The sequence below is a fragment of the Lepidochelys kempii genome, chromosome 2, assembly GCF_965140285.1.
Source record: "Lepidochelys kempii isolate rLepKem1 chromosome 2, rLepKem1.hap1, whole genome shotgun sequence".
NCBI classification, from domain to species: domain Eukaryota; kingdom Metazoa; phylum Chordata; order Testudines; family Cheloniidae; genus Lepidochelys; species Lepidochelys kempii.
This window is the reverse complement of record NC_136381.1, coordinates 116,679,268-116,706,279: the sequence shown is the minus strand read 5'-3', so window position 1 is coordinate 116,706,279 and position 27,012 is coordinate 116,679,268. Positions and strand designations below refer to the sequence as shown.

The window sequence follows — 27,012 nt, the reverse complement described above, 5'->3', positions numbered from 1 at the left end:
AAAAGGTTTCCATTTTATATTTCATGTGAATTTTCCTAGTAATACTTAGTCAGTATTTAAAATATACTGTGTTAAATTTCTTCACATACTTAGAAAGTTACTTTATTTCAGTAGCACAACCATTCATTACCCTAACATTGTTAGCTAGTTTTATGTGTGCCTACGACTTAACTTTTTTTGTTGTTTTTTGGAAAGTGGGGGGAGGCCATATTTCTATTGTATTGCAATCTAGTTTGTTAATGTTGGGTCTCACACCTTCATCCATTTAAAAGAAACAGCATTCAGAGACAATACGGGAGGTCAATTCAGAGTCCTACAAATCAGTGTGTGCTCAAAGTATGCTTGGGGCAATTCTGTACTACTGTAAATAGCCTAAAATGCCACATGTGTAGTGGTGATGTACATATGATTGATTGCAGAACCAATAATATTCATCACCTGGTTGTATACTTGATCATGCACTTTTGACCAGCTCATGCTCTCTGCCCTCTAGTCCATCTCATGTAGACACATCCGGACATTCCAGATCTCTGGCACCTGTGAAGTTGTTCAATTTAAAGAATAAATAAACCTGCCATAAACATATTTCCCCCTTTCTCCCAAATATGGAACTTCCCCTTTAAAAATTACCTGCTATTGATCCAGGACAGGCAGTACTCAATCTTGCTCCAGTGACAGGCTTAAGGTATCTTGATATCTTGAAGCCCTGCATAACTTTACGCCATTGGAAAGGGGAGAATCCAAGCTTCCAATGGGACCCAGCACTTGCTTGTAGGCTTGGGAGGTTGCAAGATATCAGACCTTAACCATATACCTAAAATGTTAACAGAAAAGCTATTTAGGTGCATTTTAGAGGTTTTTAGGGCCCTTCTGAGACTTGTGCCATCAGACTGGTAACTAAGGCATCTGGCTTCACAATAATGAAAGTAGTGGAGGGTCTGGGGTGTGGACAGTCAAGCCTAATGATTAGTCAGATGCCTGGAAATGGATCCAGGGTCAGAGCTGGGGTCAGAGTCAGGGTCCAAGCTGAGGGTCAGAGCCAAAGACAGAGTCAGGAGTCAAGCCAGGGGTTGAAGTCAGGGTCCGTGTCTGGGTGTATGTAGGAGTAGAGACCTGAAGCAAGCCAGGAAAACAGGAACTGGGAGCAGACAGGGGTCTAGGATGAGGAGATCAGGCACCAGAAACAGGCTGGGAGTCATGGCTTGGGAGTCAGACAACTAGGCAGGGTCTGTAGTAGCAGGCAGCCAGGGATTCACCTAGTTGCTCGCACAACTTCCCATGATTCTGTCTAGCTTAAGTAGTGCAACCCAGCCAATCGGTGGGGCTTGGTGTCTCGCCCAGTCAGGAGCTTTGTGAGCACAGCCCATTGTGAGCTAAAGTTCCAGAAACCCCTTCTTTAGGGGTTTGGGTGAGCTGCCAGGTAGCAACCATGGCCTGAGTTCTGTCTGGTAACCCACAGGCTCAGGTTCAAGGCCCACAATTCCTCACTAGTAGTTCCTGTAAAAATGTTTGTGTGTGTTGTGAACATAGGGGCGGAGAGCAAGGAGGTGTGGGTCTGTAAAAAGGGCAGTAAAGATAGTCTTGCATTCTCCCCAGCCCTGGTGTGCTGGATGTCTATCTCTACCAGTTGTCATAGAGGGATCAAATAAAGAGAGAGAACGCTAAAATATGTTATAGTTGATTTTCTGTAGTGTGTGTAGATGTAGGATAGAGATGTAGCTATGAGTAATTCATAAGAGAATGTTGATAAATCTCTTACTCATAATGGAATGGCAGAGAGGGGACTATGCTGTTTCTGGACTATGAATAAACTGTAAGAGATGTAGCTATTAGCAATCATTTGGAGTGACCTGGATAGCTCACAAGGTATTTGAGAAAACACTGTGATCCCAAACTCATGCTGATAAAACCTTTATGCTGCACCACACCATCATTTATCCTCTCTGCATTAAACACAAAACAAAAAAGACAACCCAATGCTGAGACTGCCGTTAGAATCATGGGGCACTCTGAAGCGCTCCTTACTCTCTCAAGTTACAGTAGGCCCCTGAGGATTCCGATCCCAAGTCTCTGAGTCCCAGACATGGAGCAGCTCCTATGACCGTCTCCGAGCAAAGGGTAAATGTGATCCTTGGAGCAGGACTCTACCCCCAACAAAACTTTCACCCTTCTTCCAGGTTTCAGAGTAACAGCTGTGTTAGTCTGTATTCGCAAAAAGAAAAGGAGTACTTGTGGCACCTTAGAGACTAACCAATTTATTAGAGCATAAGCTTTCGTGAGCTACAGCTCACGTATAGGTGAGCGTCCCTTTCCTATCCCTGTCATAGCCAAGGAGGCAAGCTTATGCCTCCTGGAGACACTGGAGGAGGGGAAAAATATTGGCTGTAGACTATCCTGACCGCTACTCACCTTCTTACCCAGCAGATATCAACATTTAAAGTGGGAGTTGGGATCTATTAAAAGGAGTGGTGATCTGGAGGGACTGTGCGCCATGAAACATTCCCCTAAACCTGCTGAAGTTACCTCTTGCTTGACAAACCCAGAATATGCTGCAGTTTGCCAACAATATTTAAAAGCATGCAAAGTCCTCTCCTCCCCCCATCTTTTGTGTTTCTTTACTAGTTTCAGATAGTTTTATAAGCTCCAAGAGTGCAATATCTGGCAGAAATGATAGCTGTTATGGATGGAACATTTGAAACAGAGCTTTTCAGTTACACTATCCATTGTTGCATTTGATGGGGTTTAAAGCTCTACTGACCTTACAGAAGAGCTTTCTGTTGCCTTCTGGCTTCTATTAAAAATGAAGTTAATTCACAAATAAAAACTTAAACTGGAGTTAAGGCTTTAAATAAGTGTTCATGAAATCAAATACTCAGAACACAAGTTATAGCAAACATTTTAAAGTGAGGAAAATTAGTAGTTTAAGCGTGTGCTCCATATCTCTTCCCAGGTTCAACCTATAGCCTGAAGGCCTTTTATATCCATCTACCATATCTCCCTATATATGCTCAATAGGGGCTACAAACCACCAACTAAACAGGGCCCACAGGCAATCTTCTAGTTCACCCTCCTATTATGAGCTAAAACATGATAATTTATTTTCTTCTGTTCAGCAGGCCGGCTGTTGAGATTGGGTAAAAATTCATTGAAATTACACTCACTTAAGCAGCAGAGAGCTTGTGAGAAATTCAGCCCTCTCCCTCAGCATCTGACATCTTATTCATAGTCCAGAAATAGCATAGTCTCCTCTCTGCTAATCCATTATGAGTAGGAGACCTATCAACGTTCTCTAATTAAACTGGAAACCCTACTGTACCTTCCATATTCATGTAACCCATATACGTCACAGCCTCTACTAGACAGCTACAGACATGTTAAAAGGACACCATTGCCTTAAAAATGCCATGTTGTCTTAAATGTTTCATCCTTACAAGTAACACCTCTAGATTACTTTAACTGAGAGAGTCTAAGTCACTTTTCAAATTTGTTTACTAAGGACATTTCACAGCACTATGTAGTGAGTTTCAGGTGTTTTCCCATATATAGTCAGTTACTTAATTTCTCCTGTTACCTTGCATCTTGCATACACAAACAAGGGAGAGAAAAACATTTTTGAAATAAGAAAATGTTATTGTAAACCCACAAGTATTGGCTGAAGGGGTCGGGGCAAATGTAGTATCAAACTACTTTTAACTCTTTAAATTGACTAGATTCTAGGATAAAGCTGTGGCTTTAAAATATTTGAATTCCTGACTAATAAATTTAAACAGTAATCATTAGGATATAAGTATATTCCTGTTAGGTGAAGATGGTAAACATGAAGATTGGAACAGAGTTGTGATTGTTCGAGGAACCTTAACTATGAATTTCTTCACTTTCAGATGTTTGTTTTTATAAGGATAGTGGTGTAGTAATGTTGTTATTGAATTAGGTATTTATATACAACCATTTCTCTCACAAAGATTTGGATCTGATAAATTTGTATTACATATTTTTAGAAAATATTTCTAGGTAAAGAAAGTAGTGGGTCTGTGTCCCGGGGGTGTGTGTGTATGTGAATAATAAGATGTTACTATTTTTTAAATGTCTCTACTAGACTACTTGCACTAAAGAAACAGCATTCATCAAATGAGAGGAAAAAATTTGGGCATACATAGCAAATATTGGTTTTAGTCTGCTTCCATCTTTGAACTAAGTTTGCGCTAAACCACTCTTCCCCAGTTCATAAGTAGACCTTGCAAGCCAATATTAAATTTACTGCTCATATTTTGCCGTTTTAATATCCTGTTTTCAAATGCAGCATGTTATAAACAGCCCATATCACATACCTGTTATTTCTTATATCTGCAAGTTGTGTATGATTTTTTTTAAGTACTATTAAAATATTCTTTTATGTTTCTATTTGTAGCCCTTCAGAGTGCCGTTGAGCTTGCTAACCAAATCTCTGCCTTTCCTCAACAATGCATGCGAGGAGACCGAAGTTCTGCTTATTACAGCGTCTTTGATGCCACCTCATTCACAGAAGCCCTGCAGTTTGAGTTTGATGCCGGTGTGCAAGTGATTTCAAAAGAGTCTCTCCCTGGTGCTAAAAAGTTCAGCTTAGGGGTGGGACGTGGAGGAAAGTTTTAAAAGTCAAATATTTTCTGCCTGTAGAAAAGGTTTTCTAATAATTAAAATAGTAGAAGTCTACTAAATTTACAAAAATAATGGAATTCCTGAAAAAATTATTATATAAATTCAAAATTTATAATTTACTCTAGGGTACATAATCTTGATGTATGGGAAGTTGCATACATAATTGTGTTAGCAAGGGTTATGTACATAAATCCTTGTGAATGGAGATGAGAGGATACCCTGTGTTAATATATCTTATACCTAAAAATCATTGTCATGATGAAAAATTTCAATTTTTATTGTACCTTTGTTCTGAAATCCTGAAATAAAGCTAATTCTTTTACATTTTTTTATTTGAATATTTTAGCCATTAGTCTTTATTAAAAGAAAAAGGAATTGCTTCCCATAACCTGTGTATAAAACTACTAAAAATGCATGGCAGTAACATAATTTATATAAACAAAGCTGATTGATTTGCCAAATGAAGACAACCAAAAACCAGCTATTTATTTTTTAGGCTAGGACTAGGTAGCACAGCTTTATTTACTTACAACCTAAACACTACAGCTGCCAGAAGAAATTAACTACTGTAGTTAATTCTTATTTTCAAAACTCCATATCTTGAAACACAGTTCCTCTGGTAGCAGATCTGTTCATGGAACTATTTACAGTATATTAGTGACAAAGAGAACCTGCACCTGCTCAGTTCTCATACAGCCAGGATCTTGGCTTATGGGCAAGAATTTAAAAGAAGTTAAAAAAAATTAAACCATTTTATTGCTAACTTTCCAGTATGGATGTCTTTCAGAAACAGTTATGCATGAGCTTTTCATTTCACCACCAGATGTCCTCCAGGAGTAGGAAAATATGATGACCTGAAAGATACTCTGAAGCTTGAGTCTACAACATTTTTGAAGATATGACAGTGAAAGGAAAGTTTGAGTGAAAGCAAATGTTACCACAGAGTTTTGGATGGTGTGTGTGTTGTGGAGGCTTTCTGGCAGGTGAAAAATTATTTCAGTAGCACTAACGTATTTATTTAACTCTTAAAGTATTTGTCCTAGTCTGCAACAGATTACATACATGCCTTTCCTTTTGCCTTCACCCAGAGAATTAGGTCTTGTTCTCTGTTCTTTATCCTTTTTAGAAATGTGCAATTTCAAATGGTAACATGTTTTTGTTTGAAATTTGAATCTGTGGTATAATCTCTTCAAGAAGACATAAATCTTTCATTCCTTCCAATGAGTTACTGAGGAAGCAAAGCAACATAATGGCTTGTCTAGTGCTGACAACATGGCCAGAATCCAAAACAAGGCATTCTGATTCAGGTGGTCATGGCAGCTCTTTAGGAACCCTAGGGCAGTAGTCCACATCATTGGTAAGAACTACTAAAGGAAAGGCTAGAGATTGTGCTACAGCACGTTATTTGTTATGGAGAGGTTAAGTCGTCATGCTGGTTTGTATAGAAAGTCTACCTTAATAAGACTGAAGTAATTTAGCAGAGCGGTGCTGGAAAGTTCAGTGTATCCATATCCTGACACTGCCTTGGTCCTGGGGTGCCCAAACCCTGACACTTCTATAGCTATATTACAATAACACATTCAAAACTCAATATTTCAAATATTTTACTTTAAGAATAAAAAAGCGTAGATGATGTATGCTTGTTATGGATCATCAGAAAAGCAATGTTCACTACCATGACAACTGTCGTAGGGTTCAATCCTAAAAGGTGCTGAACGCTTTCAAATCAAGTTGATTTCAAGAAGAGATGAGGGCACTCTACATAGCTAACTCTGGAAAATATATATATTTAAAACGTGACACTTCCTTCTGTAGTATCCAAAATATGAAGCAGAATTTATAAGTCTCTTGTGGAGAAAGTGATGTAAACTGCCCTTAAACAGACATACAGTGGAAAGGTGGGTGAGGTAATATCTTTTATTGGACTAACTTCTGTTGGTGAGAGAGACACGTTTTCAGGCTTACACAGAGTGCTTCTTCAGTTCTGGTAAATGTACTCAGTGTCACAGCTAAATACAAGTAGAACACATTTCAAGGGACCATTCAACGTGAAGTGGCCCGTTAACACCTTCCAGTCATGGGGGGGGGAGGGATGGGAGGAGGAGGAGGAAAATAATCAAGTCCTTCCCTAAACAACTCTAAGAGAAACTCTACAACCTCATCCCCCACAAACCCATCCCAGGGATCTTCTACGTGCTTCCCAAAATACACAAACAAGGGAACTCAGGTAGACCATATCTGACCACTGTATTGTCACCAAAGGAATATCGGCCCTCATAGAAATCATCCTCAAACTACTCACCACCTAAAGGACCAGCTTCCTCTAGGACACTGCCAACTTCCTCCAGAAACTCCACAACATTCACAATTTCCCTCAGAACACCATCCTTGCTATCGTGGATGTCACCTCCCTAAACACCAACATCTCTCACCACCAACAACATGATGATTGTGTTGTTGCCTGCCTCAAATATTTACAAGGTAACGGACAGCACTCCGATATCCACCCCAAACACATCACCAAGTTCGTTCATTTTATCTTTGCCCGAAATTATTTTTAATTCAACAACAAACACTTTGCCCATACCATGGGAACAGCCATAGGTGCTAGGATGGCTCCCCAGTACCAGACTACCTAAACTCCCTCAGATTTCCATCACAACTCAACCACTGCCACCCATCCATTAAACTCTCTAGAACAACTTTCAGGATGTCACGATCAGCTTCAGCAATGGAACCCTACAGACAACTATATACAAGAAGCCCACTTGCCACGCCTACCTTCACAGATCCAGTAACCACCCCAAACACACCAAGAAATCTGTTATCTACAGCCAGGCACTCAGATACCACAGAATATGCTCAGAGGAGAAAGTCCGGCACCTTAACACATATGTACATCTTAACACACTTAAAACTGCCTTCACCAACCAAGGACACTCTGCTAGCAAAGTAGATTGAAACAGGTCACCCAAATACCCTGAGAGAACCTGCTTCAATACAGAAATAAAACCCCCTCTGACCTCACACCCCTAGATATCACCTGCCACCCCAAACTGGAACCTATATGGGGTATCAAACAACTACAACCCTACTCAATGGGGACCCCATTCCTGAACCCCCTCTTCTGGGCTTCAAACAACCCCGCAGGCATTCTGAGATCATCAGAAGCAAGCTCCCTGTAGACCAGGACACACCAACTCAAAGCAGCACCAGATCCTGTCAGAACAATGGATGCAAAACCTGTAGACAGATCTGCATTGCTACAATGATCAACACGCCCCTACAACATACCTTTCAAGATCCCTGGGTCCTGCGCATGCCTATCAAAACATGTGGTGTACCTCATCCAGTGTACTAAATGCCCCAATAACAACTACATGGGTGAAATGAAACCAGACGATCACCTTGAACGAACTCGAACCAACTCACACTGGAAAATGATCAAAGACAAAAACACCACATCACCTGTTGCTGAACATTAATTTCACAAAATCTTCACTCCATATCTGACCTCTCAGTCCTCATCCTCAAAGAAAACCTGCACAACACCTTCAAAAGACGAGCCTGGGAGCTTAAATTCATAACTTTGCTAGACACTAAAAATCATGGACTGAACAGAGACAGTGGATTTATGGCTTATTAAAACTATCTATAGCCCACGAACCTGTTCCCTCCCTTCTCCCACCCTACCCCCCCAGTGACTGCAGAGGTGTAAACAGGATACTTCACCTTGAATGGTCCCTTGAAATATGTGTTATCTACTTACGCTAATCAATCTGTTCAATCTTGGATTTAGTTGTCATGCTCTGAATACATTTCCCAGGCCTGAAGAAGAGCTCTGTGAAAGCTCGAAAGCTTGTCTCTCTCACCAACAGAAGCTGGTCCAATAAAAGATATTGCGCACCCACCTTGTCTCTCTAATGTCCAACACGGCAAGAGCACTGCAAACATACAGTGGAAAGTCAGGTCCATTGTTATACCCTAAGAGTGAAAAATCAGGCCCAATAAATTAACATTGTGAAAGTAGCTGCTCCTTTCTGAGCCCACCTCCTCAATAATTACTTGCATGGGTGTTTGTAGGTACTGGTTTGGGTAACTACACATGCAAATCACAGTCCCTAACATCTACATCATCAGCTTTTGGAATGCCCTTCTGTAGTTTGTCATAAAAGGCATACAGAATAACCTCTCCATGGCTTTGGGAGGGAAGCCAGAATTAGAACAGACAACTTACATTCTATGCTTCTTCCCCTAGGGTGCAAGTTTTCTTGCACCTGCCCATACCAGAAATCTACCAGCACCTACCATACCTCAGAGCTGTTTGTTTGGGATTTTTAGCTGTGTAGTAAAAACCAGCATCATTGCTCTAAACTAAAATTACACAGACAAATTAGAAAGATTAGTGTAAACAAAGAAACAGTTTAAAAACAGATGCATAATGGAGTACAGTGGTGACAATATTACTGCAGCTTGCATGCCCTTTGAGGGCACCAGCTGCTTGTGCTAGCAATGCAAAAAAAGGAAATGTGCAAGATACTGGGGTTGGATCATCCCTACCCTCCTCCTCATCCCCACACACTAAAACACAGGGGAGGGGGCTAAAGAGGAAGATGTTTCTGAGGATCCCCTACCCAGCCTTCCTGTTTTTTCACTGGGGAGAGGAGGGAGTGTGGTTTGCATACCCATGGAACAAGCAACAGGGCCAAACCTGGATAATCACCAGAGATTTCTATGGATCCTAGGAGATATGCAAAAGGCCACTAGTTTTGGTCCCTAGCACCCCCCAGCTGCACTGGAACCATGTTATTAGAGACTCCTCTAGCCCAAATCTTCACACTATGTACGGGAGGCCACAGAACAGCTAACAATCTCCATGAAGGCAGAGGGAGGAGAAGATTCATTCTGGGCCATGCCTCAAGCTAGTACATGCCCACTCTCTCTCCAAAGGGATTCTGATGCTGTGAGGAGCCCACTGCAATAGGCGGCTGCAAAGGCAACTAAGATGAAATCTGTGCATGCACATCCTGAGAGGCACAGTCTTTCTTGGAGAACAGAACTAATGTTAATAAAGGATTCTCCTTCATTATCATAGATAAAATATGAGTGTTAAAGCTTGCTTTCCTCAGAATAAATTTTAATTGTCTTCTAAACTTCTGAAAATAAGTCTTCTGTCTTTAATAGTCCCAGCTAATGCTCTGGGAGACTGAATGTGAATATAGTGCCAAATTCTGATCCTCAAACAGTCAACAAATATTTCCAGTAACTTCAAATGGATCAGCATTTGACTCCTATGACCAAATTCTACTCAGTTACACCAGTGTAAATACAGAATAAATCCAGTGACGTCAGTGGAGGTAGCCTGGATGTACTAGTGTAATGAGCCTGAATTTTGTAACTGAGAGCATGCTATGACCCACAAGGATAGAGACCAGTATATAGAATGTCTACCACTGGTCTGTTTGACACGGATTATAAATTTTGTTTTCAATAATAAATAGGGGCTGGAGTTAGAATTGTTCTTCAGCCATTGCTCTAAGGTTTGAAATAGTTTTTTTATAAGCTCGTATAAGGTTTTCAAGCAGTTTGTGTACATATTACTACTTATTCATAGATTAAGGCCAGAAGAGACCATTATGGATGACTTGGTTTGACCACCACCTGAATGATGCTGTATGTGCCATTTTGTAAGTCTCTTTCTAAGAATATTGTACTACATTGTACCCTGTTAAAATTATCGTAGATATGACATGCTTTAAGAACCAAAATGCTTTGAAAGTAAATTTGATTGTACTGTAAGTAACATACTTACATTCTAAGTTAATTTAAATTAACAATTTAAATAGGTTGTATAAATTGGAGAAAGGATGAACAAAAAAGGCAGGTGATAATTTCAATTCACCATTTTTTTTATAAGCCTTGCAAGTAGAGCTAACTTAGCTATTATATGAAAGAGCTCTTTCAACAGAGCAAAACAACAACTTGGTTTATTTTAAAAATTTGTAAGTGCGACTGTACACGAGCTTCCTTCTTATTAATTTATTCAGAAGCTATTCCTCTGAATTACTGTAATTATGAAATAACAGATGCATTGTTTTAGTTTGAAGGTCTCCATTAAAATTAATGAGGGAAAACTCATGACTATCTATGCAAGTGTATAAGCAGCTTAGGTCTGATTGGTGAAAAGTTTCTCTCTTTCCTGATATGTCTGCCAGTCAACATTCTGAATCCTGCGGAAGGTGTTTTCCAGATTCAGACAGAAATTAATACTGTACTTTGACCCTGCAAAAAACAAATTAAAAACTTAAAAAAACAACCCCACACCTACTGGCAAATCCACAGTACAAGGGTAATCACAGTGCAGTATAGATGTATACAGCCAGAGGTTTTATTATAGTACCATCTGTTTTACAACATTTAGGAAGACACAGTCCCTGCCTTGAGGAGTTTACAATGTTTTAATCCCACAGTCGGATCTGCAGCGGAGGACCCTTGCAGAGCCCCATTAACTGACTAGGTTTTTAAACATTCTAAATATGTAAGCTCTTTGGGGGCAGGCCTGTCTTTCTTGTTGTGTTTGTACAGCATCTAGCACAATGGGATCCTGGACCATGAGAGAGACTCCTGGGTACCAATGGAATACTGCTAATAAATAAAAGGATTGATTCCATTTTGTTCAGTATCATTTAAGAACAAAATAATGACTCCATCAGGGCTCTCTGTGAGCACAAGAGTCTAACTGCAGGCCTGAATAAAACACAACATAGTTGTCAGACATCAGCCCCTTTGTGGGGAAGGGACTGATGACAAGGATGAGGCCTGAACCAGTTGTGATAGCATCATTTTGGGGCCCTTTTACAACCCAAATAAACCAAAATGATGCTGCCCTTTCAGTTCAGTGAGGATATCAAAGGAAACCAAATGAATCCTTTTGTATTTGTGAATACAAGCCGGTGAGCATCACTCTCTTATACCAATTAGAGGCTACATGGTATTTTCATCTGGTTCTACCATTTTCCTGCCCAAAGCCGAAGTTTCAGTAACTGAAGAGGAAGCAACAATTAAAAAACCAAGACAACCCCCTGCCTCCCACCCTAAACCACGTATTCCTGCCAAAGATTAAACTGCAGCCAGGGCAGCAGCAAAGCCAGGGCCTTGCCTTCCACCCCTTGTGTCCCGCACACCCTCCTCCTCCGAGACACCCCCCTCCCTTCCACGGCTTATTTCCAGCCTGCAGCTGGGGAAGCCCAGAGCCAGTGGTTGCAGACGGCAACACCCCCGCTAGCAGCGGGCTTGGGGTGGGGAGACTCTCGCACGATGGACGCGGGAGGAGCCTCTTTAATAGCGGCTTTCGCTGTCTGTCAAGGGGGTGGGCGGGCGCTTCGGGGAGCTGGAGTGTGGTACCTGGCGGAGCGCGGCTCTCCTCAGTGAGTCAAGGCTGCCAGTCCCCGGAGGAGGAGCAGCGCCCGCGCATGTGATTTTTTTCCCCCCACCATCACCCCTTCCAGCCGACCCCGGGGGACTTTAGCAGCAGCAGCAGGAGCCTCCAGCTCCCCTGCAGGGACTTGCCTCCTGGAGAAAGTTTGCTTTTATTTTATCCGCCCCCCCCCCGCTTTTCTTGACCCCTCCCAGGGCAGCGGGCTCCTGCCCCTGCCAACGCCGCAGCTGGCTCGCGCCGGGGGCTTCGGGGCGGGCTGGCGAGCCGCGCGTGTCCCACCGCGGGGCTGGGCAGCGGGGGCTGCTCCGCGCGCAGCCGGCGGCTCCCGGCCCTGAGTCCCCGCGGGCTGTGTGAGCGGGGCAGCGGCGGGGCGCGTTTGCTGCCTGTGGGGGCGGGAAGCCGCCCACCCCCACCGCGGGCGCACACCGGTTGCACCTGAGCTGCCCCGTCCTCCCCCCCCCGCATTACCACCGCAGCCCTTCCTCGGGGTCTACCTGCGCGGCCGGGGGAGGGGGCAGAGAGTGACCATGCGAGAGAGAGGGAAGGTTTAACCCCCTCGCCTCCCCCCCACACACTCATGAATTAACTCCCGAGGGGGGGAGCAGCAGAGCCCGGGGACAGAAGGAGCCGGGCATCCCTCGTCTGCCTCAGAGGCGAGCCAGCAGCAGCCGCAGCAGCACCCGGCTGGGAGCGATGCCTCTGAGGCTCGCCTGGCTTTGGTGGGGGGGCCTGCTGTGCAGCTGCTGCTGCTCCCCGCCGCCGCCCGCGCTGCCCCTGCTGCCCGCCGCGGGGGCGCTGCTGGCGGACGGCAGCAGGGAGCAGCCGCAGCCTCCAGCCTCCCCCTCGCCGGGATTCCTCTACCGGCGCCTCAAGTCGCACGAGAAGCGGGAGATGCAGAAGGAGATCCTGTCTGTGCTGGGGCTTCCGCACCGGCCCCGGCCGCTGCACGGGCTGCAGCCGCGGCCGCCTCCTCCCCAGCAGCAGCTGCTGCCCCCGCCGGGCAGGCTCAACTCGGCTCCTCTCTTCATGCTGGATCTGTACAATGCCCTGTCCAGCGAGGAGGAGCAGGGGCCGGGGGCAGAGCGCCGCCGCCTGCAGCCCCACACCGCTCACACCCTGCAGCGCAAGACCCTCATCCCCCAGCCGGGACCCAGCGGCGGCTCCCCCTCGGCCAGCTCGCAGGACAGCGCCTTCCTCAACGATGCGGACATGGTCATGAGCTTTGTGAACCTGGGTGAGTGTCAGGCGGCCGCCTGGGGCAAGGGGCGGGCCAAGGGGGAGACGTGATCTGGGCGGTGGAAGCAGGTGGCATCGGAAAGTGGGCACCGCGCGAGAGCTGGGGGGGGGGGGGGCAGAGCCAGCCGTCAGCCGCATTTGGAGGCTCTTGGGTGTGAATCCGGGATCAGAACATCGGTGTGTCTCGGCGGTGGGCTGCGCTTCTCTCCGGGGTGGCGGAGATCTTACCGGAGCTGACCCAACTTCTCCCTAGCAATCGCTAGACGGCCCCGCTGCTTAGACACGGTACTGGCCCTTTACTGCATCCCAGGGCAAGGTGCTACCTGAACCTCTTACAAGCACCCGCTCAGCGCTCCCTGGAATCTGCTCCATGGTGGGCTCTCCCTCTTTTGCCCCTGCAGGAGAGCACTCACCTAGCACTTTGCATCTTCAAATGCTAATTAGTTAAGGGCAGCAAAACATTCAGTGACTGTGAGTTGGTAGGGAGAGGTGCTTTTTCGTTTGTTTGTTTGTTTGTTTGACAGTTTTTGCCTGGAGCAGGGGAGTCAGGCTTGGCTGTCTGTTGTACATGTGAATGTGCACACATACGCTGCCCCATTTATTTATTTATTTTGCAGTGAGGTCCTGGATGGATGAATGTGTTGATTCTTGAGAAACCAATGTTTGTTCCCAAGTTACTGTTTAGTTACAGCCCCCTACATGAATATGTTGTCAGGGATCAAAGCAAAAAAACAAACACAACCCCTTCCCCCCAATTGCCCATCATTTGCTATATTGAATGTGCACTGTGTTACTAACATAGGATTGTAGCAGATAAAGGTGGAAAGTTTCTAACAGATCATTGAATCCATCTCACTTCAAGTGCACAGTATATCCCCAGAGAAATGAGGTATTATTAAAGTGATGCTGCACTTGATATAATCCAGAAGGCCAAATCATAATTATTTTCAATTCAATAAGATTAAACAGGCCTTTGCTATTTCACTTAATTTTGAAGATGATTTTCAAATTACATTTGGATAATCTGATACATGCACCAACTTGATGATTAACTTTTTCCGCTCAGAGACTTGTTTGCTGTTAGTTGGTTGTTTTCAATAAGTGCAAAATAATGTGAGGTGGAAGGACATAAGATACCCTTAAAGTTTTGGACAATTTAAATCACAGTTTAGGACAGCTGTTCCAGTAGTAGAATAGCAAGAGTCATTCTGCAGGTTAGGATTGCACTGGCAGAGCTGTGGTGCACATCTGTATAACGCTTGCCCATCCTCTGAAAGTTTTTGGCCAGTGATACAACAGTGACAGACTAGAGTTGTATGGATACAACACCATCTTTTCTAATAAAAACAAACAGAATTGAGTAGTATCCTGTAGTCTTAGGCCTCAAATAACTAAATATCGCTTATTATCATTTCACATCTATATTATGATAGTGTCCAAAGGCCCTAATCTGGATTGAAACCACTTTGTTTTAGGTGCTGAACAAAGACATAGTTAGATCTGACTGTATGAAATATATGGTAGTCAATTGCACCCAAATTGTGGCAGGAACCAGCAGTATTGCACAGGCAGTGCATGCATAGTCCTGCAGCAGGAGCAAAGAATGCCTTGACTTGCTCAGCAGCAATCCCTCTGTTTGGTTATAAAATGCTGTGGTCCGGCTATGAAGAGTACCAGTCCTCTGCCAGAAGAATGCTGACTGACACTTGGGAACACAATAGGAAGATATATATAATGGGGTGATGCTAAAATACACTTTGTTAGACATCAACCTTATTTTTAAACAGATCTCATTTTCATAATGTTATTAATGTGCCATGCACGAAAGAGAGAATTTCAATGGAAAAACAGAAAACACTTGTTAATAAGTTTTATACAGTGGAATGCAACTGTAAGGAACTGATATAGTGAAACTCCATTTAATGTGAAGAAGAATGAAACACCAATATTATTCCAATACGATAATGTGCAAAGTGATTTCCATTTTAATGAAGTTCTGTAAAGTTTAGACTTCACAGTAAGATGGTTCAATGTCATCTTAAAATAGATGTTTTGATAAATGTTGGTCCTAGAATTAAGTAGCAGAACTATGACTCTTATCCAGGAAGAGATTGCTTCAGAGATTGTGTTGTTGAGCATTCCACAAGTTTCCTAATCTATAGCAATGATATGTTAACTAAAATTTAAAAACGTAGCTGTCAAACTATTACCACAGAAAGGTACATGTGTTTTTTGAATCAAGGCCTGGATGATGCACGCTTATAGAAACTCTTGGGCCAAAGTTAGATGGAAAAATCAATGGGCTTAAGACCGTGGAGTTTCTGCCCCCTTATGTGATTGCTTGTCAGAGTTTGGCCACCAAAGGAGCAGACAGTGGGCATGGCCTTAAACTCTGGATGCTCTGAAATTGGTGGGGAAATTCTATGGAACCTTGGGCAAATATGCAGTGGCTCAGAGCTTCCCCACCACTCTCTGCCTGCCCAGTTTGCTTTGGCAACACTGTCAGCTGCCAGGGCATTCCCAACTATTGCTGGCTCTTTTCCTTGCCACTAGGGTTCTCTAGGGCATATAGCAGGAATGTGTGTAAATTAATGAGCACAGGGTTATTTTACTCTAGGAATTCCAGGAGAAGGATGCTGTGGAGAGTAGCGCTTTTCTAGTTCCATCTACTTTCCAACCAGCGGGGCTTCTCCCAAACCCACAGAAGCCTGACTGCATGTAGTTCAGGCAAGTGAGCTTTGCAGAATAGAGGGGAGGATGCCACATTGCTGCCACCACCTTATTTTTATACATTTTGGCTTACGGGTTTGGTCCTGCAAGGGGCTCACCAATTCCCAGAAGCGTTGAGCACCTGCAACACTTATTGACTTCAATGGGCACTTTGGGCAAGTTGTTTAGCACTTTGCTGGATAAAGCCTTTGAGGAAAATTATTGGAGAGATTGATACTCCCCTCTGTACAGTAAAAGCACTGTTTTCTGTTGTGAGCCAAAGCATTCATTAGGTTCAAATCAGTTCAAATAATTTGGATCCAGACACTTACATAATGACCAGGGGAAATTATTCATGTAATATATTGAAATAACAGTTAAAATGCTAGCTATGAGTATCAGGAAGTATGAATCAACATTAGAAATTTCTCACCAACATCCAAGTTGCTAGTCATAAAAGATAATGACACTTATAATCGTTGTCTGTTATTAAACTGTTCATAGATCAACAGACTGAGATTGAGCAATTGGTGTTGCATTTATTGCCTCTTGGGATGTCTTGGTCTCTTGCAAATGTACTAATGTCTACTCTTTTCAACTGAATGATAATTTATAATGCAAAATAACAGGAAGCTTACTGATATAGCATAAGATAGAGACAAGTTCTGATGGGAGAAAGACCAGCCTGAATTGCTGCTTATGAAAATGGGTATTGGTATGGTATATCCTAGGAAAAAGCAGCAAAAATGTACAGGATTTCAGTGTTTTTCAATGCTCCTATGAGGTATATACCAAAAAACTGCCAAAACTCATAGTTGAATTCTCTTCACCTGCAATCACCACCAAAATGATTCCTGGTACTTGCATGTGATCAGGACTCCAATGAGTGGATGCTAACTAAATAGAAAGGCTACTTTTCATAGAATCATAGAATCATAGAATAACAGAGTTGGAAGGGACCTCTGGAGGCCATCTAGTCCAACCCCCTGCTCAGAGTATGACCAATCCCAACTAAATCATACCAGCCAGGGCTTTGTCAAGCCTGACCTTAAAAACTTTTAAGGAAGGGGATTCCACCACCTCCCTAGGTAACGCATTCCAGTGTTTCACCACCCTCCTAGTGAAAAAGTTTTTCCTAATATCCAACCTAAACCTCCCCCACTGCAACTTGAGACCATTACTCCTTGTCCTGTCATCTGCTATCACTGAGAATAGTCTAGATCCATCCTCTTTGGATGCACCTTTCAGGTAGTTAAAAGCGGCTATCAAATCCCCCCTCATTCTTCTCTTCCGTAGACTAAAGAATCCCAGTTCCCTCAGCCTCTCCTCATAAGTCATATGTTCCAGTCCCCTAATCATTTTTGTTGCCCTTTGCTGGACTCTCTCCAATTTCTCCACATCCTTCTTGTAGTGTGGGGCCCAAAACTGGACACAGTACTCCAGATGAGGCCTCACCAATGTCGAATAGAGGGGAACGATCACGTCCCTTGATCTGCTGGCAATGCCCCTACTTATACACCCCAAAATGCCATTGGCCTTCTTGGCAACAAGGGCACACTGTTGACTCATATCCAGCTTCTCGTCTACTGGCACCCCTAGGTCCTTCTCTGCAGAACTGCTGCCTAGCCATTCGGTTCCTAGTCTGTAGCGGTGCATTGGATTCTTCTGTCCTAAGTTCAGGACTCTGCACTTGTCCTTGTTGAACCTCATCAGATTTCTTTTGGCCCAATCCTCCAATTTGTCTAGGTCCCTCTGTATCCTATCCCTACCCTCCAGCATATCTACCACTCCTCCCAGTTTAGTGTCATCCGCAAACTTGCTGAGGGTGCAATCAACACCATCCTCCAGATCATTAATGAAGATATTGAACAAAACCGGCCCCAGGACTGACCCTTGGGGCACTCCGCTAGATACCGGCTGCCAACTAGACATGGAGCCATTGATCACTACCCATTGAGCCCGACAATCTAGCCAACTTTCTACCATCTTGTAGTGCATCCATCCAGCCCATACTTCTTTAACTTGCTGACAAGAATACTGTGGGAGACCGTGTCAAAAGCTTTGCTAAAGTCGAGGAATAACACGTCCACTGCTGTCCCTTCATCCACAGAACCAGTTATCTCATCATAGAAGGCAATTAGATTAGTCAGGCATGACTTTCCCTTGGTGAATCCATGCTGACTGTTCCTGATCACTTTCCTCTCATGCAAGTGCTTCAGGATTGATTCCTTGAGGACATGCTCCATGATTTTTCCAGGGACTGAGGTGAGGCTGACCGGCCTGTAGTTCCCAGGATCCTCCTTCTTCCCTTTTTTAAAGATGGGCACTACATTAGCCTTTTTCCAATCTTCCGGGACTTCCCTCGATCGCCATGAGTTTTCAAAGATAATGGCCAATGGCTCTGCAATCACATCCGCCAATTCCTTTAGCACTCTCGGATGCAATGCATCCGGCCCCATGGACTTGTGCATGTCCAGTTTTTCTAAATAGTCCCGAACCACTTCTTCCTTCACAGAGGGCTGGCCACCTCCTCCCCATGCTGTGCTGCCCAGTGCAGTAGTCTGGGAGCTGACCTTGTTCGTGAAGACAGAGGCAAAAAAAAGCATTGAGTACATTAGCTTTTTCCACATCCTCTGTCACTAGGTTGCCTCCCTCATTTGGTAAGGGGCCCACACTTTCCTTGGCTTTCTTCTTATTGCCAACATACCTGAAGAAACCCTTCTTGTTACTCTTAACATCCCTCGCTAGCTGCAACTCCAGGTGTGATTTAGCCTTCCTGATTCCATTGCTACATGCCCGAGCAATATTTATATACTCATCCCTGGTCATTTGTCCAATCTTCCACTTCTTGTAAGCCTCTTTTTTGTGTTTAAGATCAGCAAGGATTTCACTGTTAAGCCAAGCTGGTCGCTTGCCATATTTACTATTCTTTCTACACATTGGGATGGTTTGTCCCTGTAACCTCAATAAAGATTCTTTAAAATACAGCCAGCTCTCCTGGACTCCTTTCTCCCTCATGTTATTCTCCCAGGGGATCTTGCCCATCAGTTCCCTGAGGGAGTCAAAGTCTGCTTTTCTGAAGTCCAGGGTTTTCTGAACAGCATTGTCAGTGTTTTTTAAAGGTGTTGTCTTTTGACTACTGGTAAAGTAGTGACTACAAAAGAAATTGGAGTGTTCTTTAGAGTCATTTTAATAGAATCAGAAATATAAATTCTTCTGTGAGTGTGGATCCTATTGTAGGTGCTCACATGTCTCATGCATGCAAGATTAATTTTTTTTTAATAACAGTGTCCATCAGGAAATGCCTGCGCCCTGTTCCTTCTTCTCATGCTCCTGTGTGAGGGCACAGAAGGTGGAGCAGCCACAGCCCTCCCTCAGATCCCTCTTACTGTCTGTGGCAGTGAGATAGAACCTGGACAGTGTCAGACATGTTACTTTTCTTTGAGCTTCAAACACCTCTACTAGACGAGTCCTGTGAAAAAAATTCTTCTTCACGCTCTTTATTACATTTTATACATGTGGACATTCCAAAATGAAAGGGGAGGAGGCAAGGTTCAGGAGCACAATGAGGAGGGGCACTGAATCTTCACATTTGTTGGCTGCTCTGGTCAAGCCCATTTCCTGGCCAGCTTTGATGTCTTTTTGGACTGTCTTGGACCCTTATGGCTGCTATGCCATGAAGGAGATTGTGGATGTCTTGTGCTGAAGCCACCTGGCTCTACGTGACTTTCTGCCGCTGGGGAACTGCACCAGGGTTTATGTTGGTGTAAGTCCTTGTTGAATCTAGTCCAGCACCATCAAAACAACAATATTCCTGCATTTAGTTTAAAATGTGAACATTGTACATTGTGTTTTTAACTTAAATAAGGAAAGAGAGATGCCCAGACTACCCATGTAATTGAGAGGGGTAGTTAGTGCTACGGAATCTTACATCTTTACTAATTTGAACAATTTAAGAAGTTAGAGCAAAGTATTCATTCCTTAAGAGAAAGAAGAAAGCCCCATTGATTATCTCTGCTGTTTCCCAAACAGTAGACCTCTTTAAGTATGATTAATCTACTACCAATAAGCACCTCTATTTGATTATTTATAACAATGAATTTTTATTGTTCTACCATCACACAACAAATTTTATGTAACTGGAAACTGTCTAATTCCAGGCAAATTGTCGACACTTGTGTAACCTTGTTGTTAAGAGCTGATGTAAAGAGCTGCACAAAAGTAGTCCATTTGCAATACCCAACATCAAGTTTTATTGGTTCCAGAAAACCCAGGAACTTTGCTACATATTCTTGAGCACTATCTAATTAAACCTTATCTATGGACTATTTACATATCTATTAACATAGAGCAGAGCACTCTTCTAATGAGAATAGCCTCAAATAACGAAATTAGTGCAAACCCCAGCTTGCTCTTGTCTATATGTAGGGATCAGCAGTGATGTAGCTACGCCAATAGTTGGCCACTGAGTACTGAACTGCAATTGTTCCCAATTTAGATTTCCTTCCAACTCCTTTTGCTTTTGCCATTATTAGGTGGCATGATTTGGGCTGATGCCATTATGGAGATGATTCTTAAATTAGTCATTTTTTACAATATGTTGGAATAATAACCTTCTTGTCAAGTTGCCTATCTGAAATTTACTCTTGGGTGGCTGGATGCAAGATTTGTTATGATGTGTCTTTTATAGGCCCAAATTTCTAGCTTTCGTGGCTTGTAGTTTGATAGGAGAGGTCTCTTGTTTGCTGTTTCCATTGAGAATCTTGGGATTGCTTGGTGGACTCAAGTGCAAGTTTTCAAGGAACTGTTACTTAAATAAGTGGCCTGATTTTTTCAGAAGTGTGGTCAAATTGAGTAAACGTGACAGAATCAAGCCCTAAGGTGGCAGTATCAGCCATCAGGAGCTGTTTCTTAACTCTACTCATTTATTAAAAATGGGCTTGATAGTTGCAGTGCTATTGTTCATGGCTTTTGTGCTCTTAATATTTGTGACAATCAGAGTCCAGACGCCTAAAGGAGAGAACAAGGGATCTGAACCCCGAAGAATAAGCAATTGAATCAGCTGGCTGTATACAATGTTATTGTGTATAAATATATGTTAAGTAAGGTCTTTTATGGAAGTGGGTAATACTCTGAACTTGATGGTCATTAGGAGATGTGTACAGGCTGTGGTTATGCATGTGTATATATGTATAGAAAATTGTTATTGTAACCAGGGTGCAGCTACAGCATCACCTCACAGCAATGTGGGGAAGCAATCAGGCAAGGAGGAGCACCTCCCAGTCTAGTTGTTTACATAAAACTAACTCCACGCATGTAGCATTGTACAACCGAGGGAAAGTCAGTGGTAGACCATTAAAATTAATAGAAAGACATTGAACCTGAAAAGAAAAACTCAGTCCTGGAAAACTAAGGGAGGAGGGAGTTTTCCTCCTCTGTGTAACCATGAATTACCATGTCTGAGAGAAAGGAAAAAAACAAATTCCCTCCCCCTGTGACCTGCAAACCCTGTTAAAAGGGAAGAGGTTTGAAGTGAAGGCTAACCAGAAACTGAGGGCCAGCATCAAAGTGGGGTGTGGTCCCTGAAACACTGGATATCCTCTAGGACAGAAGCCATGCTAGAAAACTGTTCAGAGGCAGTAGGTAACTTGTATTAGAGCAGGGAATTTAGCTAACATAGAAGTGTAAAGCCTGAAGTTTTGTCTTTATGGTCTTCTATGTAACTTGTATGCATTTTTTCCTTATTATTTCACCTTTGAATCTGTGAGATTTATCTATTAAATAAACTTTTAATTTATTTTTACCTGAAGCAAGTCCCTGTTGTGCAACCTGAGTGCAGTGTGCAGCCCTGAGTGGATTGATGACTTGGGGGCAGGATTCACTCCTTCAGAGATGAATGATGAATCAGAAGAGAGAAGTCTGAGTGTCCGGTAGTTAAGAACTTGGGGGATGCATTTGGGGAGACATGAGACCAGAAGGGGTCATTGAGGTCATCCTGCAAAGAGTAAGTAGGTGGATGGAAGCCAAGATGAGACCTTCATGCTTGAAGGCTGGCTACTGGTGTCAAAGTTCTGAGCTATAGCAGCAGAGCATTAAGGCACCCAAAGGAAAAGGCAGGCAATAACAGAACTCTTTACGGGGCTGGGTGATCCCCAAAATGTCACAGTATTCACTCATATTGTAGACCAAATTTGCTGCTGACCTAAGTCATGTTATTCTGCAAACACTTCTAAAATGATCTACAAATTCTGGTTTGCCAATTCATGGGTCCATGTCTCCTGATTTGTCTGAACTGTCCATTTTTGACCTCCACGAAATCATTAAGGACCATTCTACTTGCTTGAGGCTTGTAGTGTTCAAGAACAGATTTTGATGTTTTGGTGGCCAGGCATTTTGTTTGGATTAAGCCCCTTTTTATTTGGGAGTATGTATAGGATCTAAGGCTGGGGCAGAGAGGTGCATGGTTATTTATTTATTTTTGGAGAGAGAATGTAAATATTTCCCCTTTAAATTGCAGTTTGTGTTATATGGGGACATCTTGTTGCTTAACAGAGCTGCGATCTGTGCATTCAGCATTGCTTCCTTTGGTGACATAAATAAATGTTGGGGTGACATTTTCAGAAGTGTGTAAGTAACTTAGAAGTTGAAGTCCATTTCAAAAATGACTTGGACATATGTGGTCTGAACCAAAACCCATTGCACTCAATAGGAAAATTCCCATTGACTTCAATGAGCTTTGAATCAGAGCCTGAGGAGCCTGAATCATTCAAACACAATGAGAGACTTAGGGTCCTAAGTGTCTGAAACGGCACTTGTGGAAACTTTACCCTTTATCTGCCATCTCTGTAGTGATAGGAAACAGGAGCAAATAGAACAGTTCTGACAGTGAGTAGAATTCTGTTCCCACAGAATTATTAACCCAGTTCCAGTTGCAGGGCCAAATGCTACCTTCAGTTTCCTTTGCTCAACTCCAGTGAAGATAGTTAGCTACCCCTCTGCAACCTTATTGAGTTCAGTTTCACTGGGGACAGAAATGGTGGGATGACTAAGTAACCAAGTAAGTAACTGGCAGCCATGGCTGGCAGCCATGGTGTTTTAATCCAATGTTGTCTGTACCTACTGTGAGCACAGTTAATCAACTCAGTGGTTTCCTGGAGCCCTTCCTATACTAGCATACTCACTGTGGCTAACAATGATAGAACGGAATTAGTGCTAGCAACAGTGGGATTTTTTTTTTTTTTTGGCAAAAAAGTCTAGTGTAGACATAGCCTAAGTCAGGGGTAGGCAACCTATGGCACTCGATTTCAGTGGCACTCACACTGGCCACCGGTCCGGGGAGCTCTGCATTTTAATTTAATTTTAAATGAAGCTTCTTAAACATTTTAAAAACCTTATTTACTTTACATACAACAATAGTTAATTATATATTATAGACTTATAGAAAGAGACCTTCTAAAAACGTTAAAATGTATTACTGGCACGCGAAACCTTAAATTAGAGTGAATAAATGAAGACTTGGCACACCACTTCTGAAAGGTTGCCGACCTCCGGCCTAAGTGTTCTGCAAATTGAAACAGTAGCTGTGTTTTTAAGAGTTCTGCACATGACTGTCTTGATCCAATGTAGTGTTAATCTCAAGAATACATTTCCCTATGAACTTCCCCTTAAAAACTTCCAGTGGTATCACCTGATGTTCTGCACTAATGCCCAGTCTAACCAGAGTTCAGAACAGTTGGCTCCATATAAACTCAGAATATTGGTCGATCAAATATTTGTGTATAAATAGAATCATTTTGAAAATGCCTACTTAGAATACAGAAGCACAGTGTTTGCAATCTGTGCAGTGTATAAATGTACTGTACAGCTTGAGTGGCTTTGCAAATTAATCAAGACAGTTTGAACACTTGTGCTGCAGGAATCAAGATTTGCCAGTTTTAAAGAAGAAAGTGTTTTAAACAGTACTGCAAGGATGTATCATTTCATCTTTTTTCTAATGTTTCTTTTACAATAAGAAGACAAGAATGTATCAGTTATTTGTAGCCTCTGTGTAAACATATATTTAATCAAGGTAAAATCTTGCTTTATGAGTCACAATTTCTTTGTCATAAAGTACATTAAAAATTTATACAACATAAGTGTTCATATTAGTAGTATATTGCTTTATGCAGGTACAGATGCATACTTATCTTGTCAGTTTCTTTGCATTACACTTGCCTGGCTTATACTATAAAGGTGTTAGACACTCTGTTTACATATGTGCTAAAGGGTGACATAATGTCTATTGAAGCAAAGTCACTGAGCTCCCAACTAGGCTACAAGGAGCACTTAAAAATGAAAACAGATCAAAGCTCCGAGAAAGGTTGCGATATTCACAGCCATGAGCAAAGAGGTGTTGGAGAAAAGGGGCTCTAGTTTGTCTGAAACAGAGGTGCATAATTGCATGACTGTATCTCGAGAATCCCTTGAGTTTCCAGACTGTTTGAGATATGAATCTGTGAGAATAAATTTTTTAGCAGCAAATCCAAAAAGCCTGCTGAAAATTGTCCAAATAGATTAAGAAAAAGGTTAAATTGTAGCAAGCTCATACAAGATGAGAAATACTAGTCTGCCTGTCTTTTTATAGACTACAGTATAGAAGTTGTTTAGAATTGGACACTCATTGTGGTGTGACTAATATTTTTCAGACATAGTGAAATGTCTGCTATATAGACCTGTGCCTTGGAATGAAGTAACAGTTGCTTTTTTAGTGCCATTTAAATGTGGTTTTGATCAGCAGAATTTCTCTTCTTGAGAAAGGTGGATTTGGATGTTACCAAATGAATATGCACAAATTAAAAGGGGTAGGGGGGTTGAAAAGGTAATTTTTTTGATATCACTTCACTGTAGATTTTTTTTCAGCACTGTTTCTTCCCTCCTACTGATTCCCATTATGCTGTTTCAATCCCACTTAATCTTGACAAAGTGTGTGTGTGTATTTAAATAATGAAAGAGAGAGAGAGACAACAGTTACCAATGCAGCGTTACTATGCACATTTCAGCTGTAGCTCACGAAAGCTTATGCTCTAATAAATTGGTTAGTCTCTAAGGTGCCACAAGTACTCCTTTTCTTTTTGCGAATACAGACTAACACGGCTGTTACTCTGAAACCTTTATTTATACAGATTTTCATTATTGCACAACATTGACTGAAACGTCTCATCTAGCTTTGTGAACAAGGGGCTCCTCCAGAATGGACAACTTCTCCCTCAAGGCCTTGCATTATGGTGACCTGTCTTGAATGAGGAAGGCTAGATGAGACTCCCTTTGAACCCATAAATAGAACATCTAGCACAGCCACTAGGTTGCCGCGGAGCAATTCCAGGCATTCCCTTTCCCAGGGAAATATCATGCTGTCACAATAATGCTCCCAGTCCAGCATGGACGGTGGAGGAGAAGGGATCAAACCTGTGTCTTTTGCATGGCAGCAAAGAATACTAAAGCATAGCGCTACCAGGCCAACTTTTATTTATTATTAATTATTATTATTTTACATCAATAATGGCTTTGGAAAAATAGAATTCCCAATCCAAGTTGCATATTTGAACTACAAAAGGGATGTGTATCTCTCTGTGTGTTTGGTTTTCTTTATAAGCATCTTCTTCACAATGAAGTTGGAACTGACCTAGTAAAGCTTCTGATCATCAAGAGTGCTGTCATTCTCACATTACATATTTAGCAGATTTGATTTTAATACAAAATACCACAAACACAGTTTTAAAATTTGGACATTTTAATCAGTAGTTATGTATAGAAAAATGATATCTGAATGCCTAAGCATAGACTTGATTCCCAGACATAGAATATGAGTGCCTAATTTGGACAATGAAATTTGAAAATTGAAGTCTCAGTTGCAAAAAGGCAATTTTTCGTCTCCCACAAACCCTCTACCCCTTCCATCCTCATGGCCATTCTTTTGAATGCAAAGTTACAGACCTTCTTAGTTAATTATTGTAACATCAGAAGTCTTTGACATGAAAGGGACCAAGCAGTGGCTATACAAGATAATGATTTGTTTATAACAATAATTTAAACAGTATATGAAAAGGATAAACATGCGTGTCCTGCCAACATTTGCTTTATGTTCTCTGTAAGCTTCAGTGATTGAGTCTCTTGGCTTCCCCTTTCAAATGTTTCTCCCTTTAAAAATAAAACAAATTGCAGAGGAGAAAAATCTTTCATATTTAAGGAGATTTCTATTTAATATGCTATAGGGGATAGCCAGAAACAAAATATATATGCATGTAGTACGATAAAGGATAGTTCACATTTAGAGATGTCTATATTTCGTTTCTGGTGTGTAGTGGTTTTTATGCTTATGGTTTTTAGTGACTGTAACAGCAATCCAATCCAAAATGTTCCACCCTGCAGTGTATGGAAAGTTTATTACTTACTAGAAAGTCTAAGGATCTTACTTTCTTTCATCCAAGGTTCTCAAAACACTTCAGAAACATTTAATTAAGCCTCAACTTGCTCTGAGGAAGGTAAATATCTATTATACTCCTTTTCCAAATGGCTAATATGAGGCATGGCATTTGTGACTTCCCCACGGTCACCCATGAAAATTGGTAGCAGAGCAGTGGAGAGAACCCAGAAGTCCTGACTTCCAGTCCTTGCTCTAACCACTGATCCACACTCCCCATTATTGTATTGGCAAGTATGCAAAAGACTTGTAAACAATGGCAAGCCAGTGGAACTGTAAAATCTACCTTCAATTCCTAATGTCACTTATTGGAAGGTCTTAAAAAACCCAAGAATTCTCATTAGACTCATTCTTACATCCTTTTCCTCCTGCGCATAGGGGATACACCAATTTCCACCTTTTATTTTAGTCTTGTGCTGGTCTCTTAAGGATTCTGAGTGTCCTGTTGATGGATTAAGTCTTTCTCTGTTGTTCTGCATAATGTTTCTCTACATCATCCTCTTTTTCTCTTCCAGGTGGTGTCCATATTATCACC

At 42.3% G+C, this 27,012-nt stretch overlaps 2 protein-coding genes across 2 annotated transcripts in view; both read left to right on the top strand.

The window, feature by feature from the left end:
• Positions 1-4,957, top strand: part of LOC140907016 (enoyl-CoA hydratase EchA19) — a 32,979-nt gene extending 28,022 nt beyond the window's left edge. Inside the window, exon 7 of the mRNA XM_073332092.1 lies at positions 4,409-4,957. Coding sequence (XP_073188193.1) covers positions 4,409-4,629 — 221 coding nt within the window. The 3' untranslated portion in view covers positions 4,630-4,957. The remainder of the gene's footprint in view (positions 1-4,408) is intronic.
• Positions 4,958-12,423: 7,466 nt separating this feature from the next.
• Positions 12,424-27,012, top strand: part of BMP6 (bone morphogenetic protein 6) — a 163,805-nt gene continuing 149,216 nt past the window's right edge. Inside the window, exon 1 of the mRNA XM_073332087.1 lies at positions 12,424-13,307. Coding sequence (XP_073188188.1) covers positions 12,767-13,307 — 541 coding nt within the window. The 5' untranslated portion in view covers positions 12,424-12,766. The remainder of the gene's footprint in view (positions 13,308-27,012) is intronic.